The sequence below is a fragment of the Mycetomoellerius zeteki genome, unplaced genomic scaffold, assembly GCF_001594055.1.
Source record: "Mycetomoellerius zeteki isolate Tzet28-1 unplaced genomic scaffold, Tzet1.0 scaffold46, whole genome shotgun sequence".
In the NCBI taxonomy this organism is placed as follows: Eukaryota; Metazoa; Arthropoda; class Insecta; order Hymenoptera; family Formicidae; genus Mycetomoellerius; species Mycetomoellerius zeteki.
Window position 1 is genome coordinate 342,893 of NW_017257457.1, and position 8,289 is coordinate 351,181.

Below are 8,289 nucleotides of genomic sequence, written 5' to 3' on the forward strand. Positions count from 1 at the left end.
AAAATAATTTAAATCACGATTATCTTTTTTATCAGATTTAATTAAAATTTAAAAAAATTCAGAACGACGCGATGTGCTCGCATTCAACGCGAAAAACGGCTATACGTGAATCGACGTCTCTAATTTCGGTATATTTCTTCCCGTAGATGCGAGATGATCGGAATAAAGTTTTAGCGATACGCGCTGTCTACGTCGAACCCAGATTTTCGATGATTCCAGAGGAAGAAACGTCGACTTGATTCGTGCGTGTGAAAGCAGAGAACTGGGCTCGGTGACAATTTCGTGTCGCTTTGTACATAGCCGCCGACGTCGGCGTCGCGACCGCTGGCGACGCCCGTCGTAGCCGCCGTCGACGCTGACGGAGCCGCCAGACGACTGTACTTTCCATTAATTTCTTTAATGCACTCGGCTAATCGATGTTTTATTGTCGCATTGAAATCTCCATCGATGAGATGGCTGCAATCGTAGGCGAAAGTACATACAAAGTTGTATGCAAGCCAACAAAGATGCAAAGAGGCGCCGAAACCACCGCCGTCGCCGCTGTCGCCGCCGTTTAGCGTCGTCTAGCCGCCAATGCGTATGCGAAATTTCTCTGCAGTATACGACGATCCTTCCCCCGAGGACACTTTTCGTGTTGACGATGCGCCACGCCCACGCTTTTACTTAATTTACATCGTAAACTACATTCGTCGCATGCGGTATTTTTTTGCGAGCGTTAGACCTGGCTGATAATAAATTAAAAAAGTAGGCTTAATTAAATTGCGCAAATAAATTGTAATTTCCTAAGTGGTCGAACTTTTAAATTACGAGGAATTCTACGCGGTAGATACAGTTCTGCGAAGCGTAAATTGATACCCATTAACACAATCCTTTTAATCTCCGTTTTATTTACACAAAATATATATACGTCTCTATAATGTAGGAATATGTATATGTATATAATAATGTGTATGATCATTTACAATATGTAATATTATTTCATGAGTTTCGGATGCAGCGTCATTTTGTCATTTTAACCAGGGAGTGATCTAAAACGACGACAGGTATTTCTTTAAGAATAAGAGAACGTGGAATGCCAGAATATTTAACAAAAAGCTCCAAGAAATGAAGATTAGTAGCCCCTTCAGTTTCTGCATCACTTCCCGCCTTCATACTGAAAAAAACATTCCTGCGTTAGTAACACCCATCTCAAGCAATGTTGTATTGTTACGTCTACAATATTAAGATTTTAAAATTATGCTTACCTCTCTACAGTGACAAACGACAGGACGTACATGCAAAGATATTTTACATAACGATTCATCACAGAAATGTGGAATTGACGAAGAATCGTTTGTATTCCTATGGCAAATACGACAGCGTCAACGGGATCCTGATATTTCTTGCTTAACAGACTTGCTATAAGTCAAATGTTTGTAAATGTTATTTATTTTATTACAGAACGTAATAATATATTATATATTGTATATAATTATATACGTGGATGGTTCAAGTACGTGGATGGTAAAGAACATAAAAATAAAAGTCCCGGTTTGACTTGAATCACCCATGTATATAATAATATACAGGATGTTTCATTTTAAGTGATATGGTCGATTATCTTGCGAATCGATGATTTTATTGAAAAATTTTTCGAACGAAAGTTGCGTTCCCCCTTCAAGCTATGCAACTTTCGTTCGAAAAATTTTTCAATAAAATCATCGATTCACGAGAAAATCGATCAATTACTTAAAATGAAACACCCTGTATATATAATTATACCTGTATTTTTGCAGTAGAATAATTTATTCAACTGCGACACTGTAAATAGGAAAATAATAATAGCTATATTATCCATCTTTGGTGGCTTGATATAAACTTTGTTATGCGGATCACTGATGCCAGCCCAGTCCAATCGCACGCTAAGTTCATGAAGTAATTCGCTTTTCTCCGGCTCGGTCTCATTGTTGATATTATCTTTTTTCGCTATCTCGCATAAAACGGCCCTACAAAAGAATTAAGAAAGAATTAAAAGAAATCGCAAAATTGTAAATTAATTTCTACATACGTATTCAATGTTCGAAGCGCTGCTTCCATATGCTTTGCTTCAAATTTGCACGCAGTGTTTAGTTCATACGCTATTTTTTTCCTCAGTAATTGGTAGTGACCTATTTTTAATGTCCACTCAAGCGCTGATGACCACAATTTGCTACTGCTAGCGTTTATAGAATTATGAAGTTTCGTAATGTTACCTAAGGCACATATACGCGATACTTTATGTAAATACATGTTAGTTATTTTTATTTTCGTTATATGTATATATTTTTCTAATGTGAATTCTTACTTTTAGCACTATCTAAAGAATTTAAAGTGGTCTCACAATCTTCTAACAACGATAGCCACGTTTTGTTCCGTATACTCTTTTCTATATAGTGAACTAAAGCTTCCAGTTCTATGACAATAAAAAAGGAGATAAGCTTGTCCAGTCCCAATAATCCTGGCGTGCCTATAGTTCCTAATATGATCGAGAAAACCTTGTAATTTAAGACCTCATTCTGCGTTTTAATGTCATACCATGCTAGAGAATGTTCTATGTACACGATGGTTCTGAAAAGACATAAGTCGGATTAGAGACATAGTACAATTTTTTTATAAAAGCGAAATCGAAATACAAATAACGTAATACCGCGGGTCGGTAATACGGATAAGCTCTCTGGCAAGTCTACCCATGAACGTTAAGGAGTTATTATCCATTGAAAAGATGTGCTTATCTTCTTGAAACTGTCTCCACGATTTTCCTGGCACCCAGGAAGAGCCTCTACGTTCTTCTTCGACCGCATTGTTTATAATATATGTGATCTAAGGATATACATATTTAGAATAGAATTTACGAGCATACGAGAACATTTTTGTGTAACTTATCAGAAATCATATCATCATATAATTCTCTCACTTCTTCATGCCATATCTTCAAACTGTTTATGTTAATATAATCTTGAATGTATTGGAAAGATTTTCTGTATCCGTCCATAATTGACGATAAATGATTCAATTTTTGTAAAAGAGATGTCTAAAAAATTTTTGCAACAATTATTAAGTATACAATCTTAGAAAAAAATTTCTCGTTTATCGAAATTTACCTTGGACTTTTGATCAAAGTTGAGGCCATTCTGTAAAGCCAAAGTAACTTTCTTGACGAGTTCCTGACGTATACCATCTTCTAAGAGACGATGTGAATCAACCCTCAAAACTCCTAAAGAAACACTTCTTAATGACAGAACACCCTTTGTGAAAACCGATACGGCATATGTTAATTTTGCCATCTATAAAAATAATATAATAACATAATAATGTTTTCTTTAAAATAAACATAATTCACAATGAGAATTATTTCTAATAGTATACCTGTAGTCTTTCAGCCAGTTGTGCATAATCTTTAAGTTTATCTTTGGGTAATTTAGTCGGGATTTCTTTAAAAGAATTCGTTTCAAGATGCACTATCTCTGCCAACAAACCGAACACAGTTTCAGGTATAATTTGCAAAACGCGCCTTGCATATCCCTCCAGTTCTCTGCTATAATACTGGGACACCGAGGACAAGTCCGCACTCCGTGCTTGGTTTACCCTCAGCAATGGAGTTTCCAATGCTGATGCCATCTAAAAATAATATAATGTATAAAGTATGTAATGTGTGTACGTCATACAACTTTAATTGCTTGCGTATTTACTTTAAGGAAAAGTGCTTTTAGTTTGATGACGGTTGGCGGATTTCCTTTAATGCTCTCCTGCATTACATCAATAAAAGATTCCATAATGTTCCATGCATAGCAACAATCGGTCACAATATTTAAATTTATCATGATATCTTCAGATATGCTGCCTGTACGCAACATGTTGTGTAGAGTCTCGCGTGTGTCAGCGAGATATTGTGAAATGTGTAAGTTATTTTCTAATTGATGAAATTCTGGGGAAAAAACATCATAAGATATTATAGTATAATACAAGTGTTTATATAGATTTACTTTAGACAGAAAAAATAGTCTAATTGATTCACGTTTCTTTACCCTGAACTTGTTCCAATGCTTGCAATAATTGCACTATCTTTCGCCCATCTTCTTGCTTTAATGAATCAATGTGTTTACTTATTTCCATGAACCATGTATAAAGATTTTGGTTTTTATCAATACCATCTAGAGGTTTGGCACCCCCAAAAATTTGTGCAAGATCAGTTATACGTTCGACGCATATCCCTTTGTCCTTCAACCACTTGGCTTCTTTTCCAAGCAAGAGCTAATGTAAAAAAAATTATATTAATCGCAAACAAATACAGACATCGCAATGAAAGAGAATGATCTTAAACATACATCTTTATACATCTGTTTAACATCCTGTTCAATTTGAGCAGTGCTTAATAATAAACGAAGACATTTTACTGTGGTATATTTGCTTTCCATCACGACCAACTGACGTAGAGTACGCAAACGTTTTGAATCCTCTAATATTATAGTGGGCGTAGCAGTGTGCAAAAGAATCCAATGCAACGTAACATTGCATTCTCTCACTAATTTGACTAAAGAACCTGTCGCATTTTCATCCAATGTGCCTGCCAATTGTACCTCGTCGGTTTCTTGCGTTAATTTCTGGAATATTTTCTCTATATAAAAACTGTAGTTTTGTATAGACTCCGTAAAAAATTCTTAAACTTACATCCATTTTTGCTCCATATTTTTGGGCAATCCCTTTCACATTAGAATTCTCGAGTGTATTATTCAACGCCGTTCGTGCAGCTTTATATGGTGACCACCAGTCACATAAATTGATCACTGTTCCCATATAAATACTAATTACCCAATTGTCGGGAAAGAACCTGTCTACTATTTCCCTCATAATGGCAGTTTGTGTATGTAGTACAGTTGATTTAAATGACAAAATTATAACTAACATTGATGCTTGCGTAGCCACGGCAGTGCTGCGATGCTCTGGATGCGGGAAAGCAAGAGTCTGATTATAAATCTCATCTGAACGCAACCGACCAATAACCAGATCTACCAAAAAATCTCGCAGAGGTACTCTCCTAAAAAAAATATTTTTTTTTTAATATTCTGTTATAGTTTCTGAAGAATTAAGTTGTATTTTAAAATCAATTACATTTTTTTTCTTTTATATTATGTTCCAATTATATTACATACTTGAAATATTCTTCAGGATAATTAGCTGGTCTTTTGGACAGTGTTCTCACATATCCTGTTGAACGCAGCAACATGCAGACATCATCCACTCTTGTCGAGGAAGACCGTTGAGCATTGTATCGGTAATAGGACACAAGCAATCTTTCACGTATTCGTCCTTCAAAATGATAATCGACCAGCAACAGCATGACACCATATAAGTATACAGCTTCGCACTATACAAAAATTTAATTGTCTTATATTAGTTTGTCTGTATACTCAACATCTCTGTTCAGTAAATTGATAAGTGCATGTTTACAAAAAAAAGAGAAATGTACCATTAATTGTTTTCCTTCCTCATTGAACATAATAGAATCCACTGACTGATGTATGTATACCCCATCTCCCAATTCATCAATGTAAAAATTCAGGTCTGTGACATACTTGTGTATACTCTCAAAAGCCAAATAAAACCTTGCAAGTATGTCTGAAAAATTATTCCGGAGTTCCTCATCAGTTTCTTGGAGTACCTAAAAAAATACAGATGGAATTTAGGAATGTGTTTACCTGTTTCCAACAATAATATACTCTCATTAAAATTGCAAAAAAATGTTAATATTTACGGAATCATCTTCTATTTTTTGTTCATAAATACTGGCTGCCTTGAAGTATGCAAAGTCAATTATAATAGACCCATATTTCTGTATCAATTGCTTCGAATCCAAGCTACAAAGAAAGCAATAATCAAATTCAATGTTTATATAATATTATAATATATAATATTAAAGTTTCTATATCTGTATAAATTTTTACAAATTTATATTTATTTAACAAAGTTTATATATTACAATTAAATAAAAACATCTTTGTAATACATTACAATCAGCTGTAATGTAACATAAATATTTACCCTATTAATAAATTAACAAGATACCTTTTTTCTTAATAAACTGACCTAAAGACCGGCGGTACATAATCCTTCAATCGCATTAGTTCAGCTATAATAGCATTCCCACGGGATACCAGCCGCAGCAAGTTTTGCCCGCAAACATTATTGGCCGCTAAAAAGTCGCTCATTTTTTCTTTCAGATGATTTTAACGATCATCTCAAAACAGACGACTGCTCATCAGCCTTTTAACAGAAGTATGTAACATCTGATCACCCTCTCTCTTCCAGCTGGAATCCGTCATTTACCATCAGTCGCTCGTTTGGTCTTCCACTTCTTGTTTCAGCCGCAATATATCGAGAGGACGCGCGATGAATTTTTGAACATATGGACGTCTCTTTGTATATATATGTACGATTTTCACTAATTTTCGCTCGATAACGTCTCGCTTTAAAATTTTTGAAAGTAAGTCCGACCTTGACACTGAGCATTGAAGAAATCTGATCGTATTGACCTCAAAAGAAGTTTTTTAGGGAGGCAGGTGCTGTTAAAGAAGAAGAAGAAGAAGATAGCGTCTCGTCACATCTCGCTTGATCTCACTCGGCGTGCCGTGACTGAGAAAGGATACAGATCAATACCCTGGGTTTACGATTATACGGGAGAGCCACATTTCTGTAGGATGCGAAATCGCCGCGAAACGTTTGGCTCGTCACGCATCTTCGTTCCCGCGATGCCCTGATAGTCGAATGTGACGGCAAGCTTCTCGGATTCGATGAGCCTTCTCGGCGAATGTCATGAACCAAGCTTGTCTTTCGTAAGGTTTCGCAAAATAGATTCAAGACTCCGAAGACTGATGCGACGCTCGCTGGTTGCCGACATTTCTCGATGATCTCTTGATTTGATCAACTCTGCAACGTCTCTTCCACATTTAGAATGGAGGTAAGAACTCGTACTAGTATCCGTTTCTATTAATGTCACTTTAATCTCGGGTCAACTTATTCTTCATTTTTTCTAATTCTTAAAACTGAAAAAAGATAGAGTCAGTTGAACCAAGATATTAAAATTAAACTGAATTGGTAGAAACAGGCATTATTGTTAGAACAAAAAAAATTGAAAAGTTAATTGAACCTTAAAATTCTTAATCTTCGTAATCTTACATTGGTAGAATCAAGCTTATAAAGAACAGATCTATGTCTACTAATCTTTACTAATGTAGTTTAATTTTAATCTTGGTTCAACTATTTAGAACAATTTTTATAGGTAAATTTGATTGTAATATAATTTGTTTTGTTTACAGTCAAGTGCTAAAGTTCCTTTGCCATTAGAACCCATAAAAGCAAATCAGGTTGAAGACAGACGCCTATGGGTGGGCAATTTAGATTTAAGAATTAATGAGTAAGTATTTATACAATTACAATATTTCTTTTATAAAGATTTTTGTCTTCTTGACAAACTTGATATATGAAAGATGATTTACATTACAACAGTGATGCACAATCTTTTTTAAAGGTCATTTTCAAAGAATTATTTTTAGAAATAGGTAAATCCTTTGGGCCCTGTAATGTTTATTTCATTCGCATATATATATATATAAAATAAAAATATGATTTTATATTTTCAAATATGAGTCAATGGACCACAGGTTGTGCATCATTGCATTAGAATATTAAAATTGGAAAAGAAAAACTAATGCTCTTTTTGTCAACCGGTACCAACTCCTGAAACTTGTCCAAAAATACGGCACAATCGAAAAGTTCGACCTGCTATTTCATCGATCGGGACCTCAAGCCGGCCAACCAAGAGGCTATGCATTTGTTACTTACAAAACAATTCAAGATGCCATAAGGGCAAAAGATGCTTTACATAACTTGAAAGTCGGAGCTAAGAATATTATCGTCAGATGGGCACACAGTGTCACTGAGGTATAATATGTTCATGTGTTATAATTGTTTAAGTTTAAATCTTAAATTAAAAATTTAATTTATAATATGCATTATACAATATTTTATGAATTGCATAACTTTATAACTATAAGTAATATTTAATTTTGAATAACTACATACAAACTTACAAAAAAATTATTTAGTTGGACATGGATAAACCAAAACCAAAGATTGATATTCCTGCCTTAGCTGGTGCAAAGAAAGAAGATAAAAAGATCAGGTATAATTTTGTATTTTTTTTAGATAATAGTTACGAATAAACAGTATTTTAATTGAAATTTGCAATCTTTCCGCAGTCGTGAAACAGCAATT

At 34.6% G+C, this 8,289-nt stretch overlaps 2 protein-coding genes across 2 annotated transcripts in view; one reads left to right on the forward strand and one right to left on the reverse strand.

Moving 5' to 3' along the window:
• Positions 1-974: 974 nt before the first annotated feature.
• Strump (WASH complex subunit strump) lies at positions 975-6,325 on the reverse strand. The gene is made up of 17 exons (XM_018454844.1): positions 6,103-6,325; positions 5,771-5,873; positions 5,486-5,677; positions 5,169-5,383; positions 4,687-5,053; positions 4,344-4,619; positions 4,044-4,269; positions 3,708-3,943; positions 3,385-3,636; positions 3,120-3,302; positions 2,933-3,049; positions 2,666-2,838; positions 2,324-2,586; positions 2,048-2,231; positions 1,762-1,985; positions 1,245-1,398; positions 975-1,153 (listed from the first exon to the last, which is right to left on the reverse strand). The coding sequence occupies exons 1-17, from the start codon at positions 6,222-6,224 to the stop codon at positions 1,000-1,002; spliced, it is 3,441 nt and encodes a 1,146-aa protein (XP_018310346.1). The 5' UTR covers positions 6,225-6,325; the 3' UTR covers positions 975-999.
• Positions 6,326-6,493: 168 nt separating this feature from the next.
• LOC108726987 (probable RNA-binding protein 18) overlaps positions 6,494-8,289 on the forward strand; it is a 2,452-nt gene continuing 656 nt past the window's right edge. Inside the window, exons 1-5 of the mRNA XM_018454856.1 lie at positions 6,494-6,973; positions 7,332-7,432; positions 7,746-7,956; positions 8,121-8,197; positions 8,274-8,289. The exon at positions 8,274-8,289 is cut by the window's right edge and continues 656 nt beyond it. Coding sequence (XP_018310358.1) covers positions 6,968-6,973; positions 7,332-7,432; positions 7,746-7,956; positions 8,121-8,197; positions 8,274-8,289 — 411 coding nt within the window. The 5' untranslated portion in view covers positions 6,494-6,967. The remainder of the gene's footprint in view (positions 6,974-7,331; positions 7,433-7,745; positions 7,957-8,120; positions 8,198-8,273) is intronic.

Bases quoted from the DNA above. Each gene is read 5' to 3' on its own strand.
- Strump (XM_018454844.1), bottom strand. From the start codon at position 6,224: ATGAGCGACTTTTTAGCGGCCAATAATGTTTGCGGGCAAAACTTGCTG. The intron at 5,384-5,485 runs GTACATTTCTCT...ATTTTTGTATAG, and splicing joins AGGAAGGAAAACAATTAATG to TGCGAAGCTGTATACTTATA. The intron at 2,839-2,932 runs GTGAGAGAATTA...GTATATCCTTAG, and splicing joins TGAAGATATGGCATGAAGAA to ATCACATATATTATAAACAA.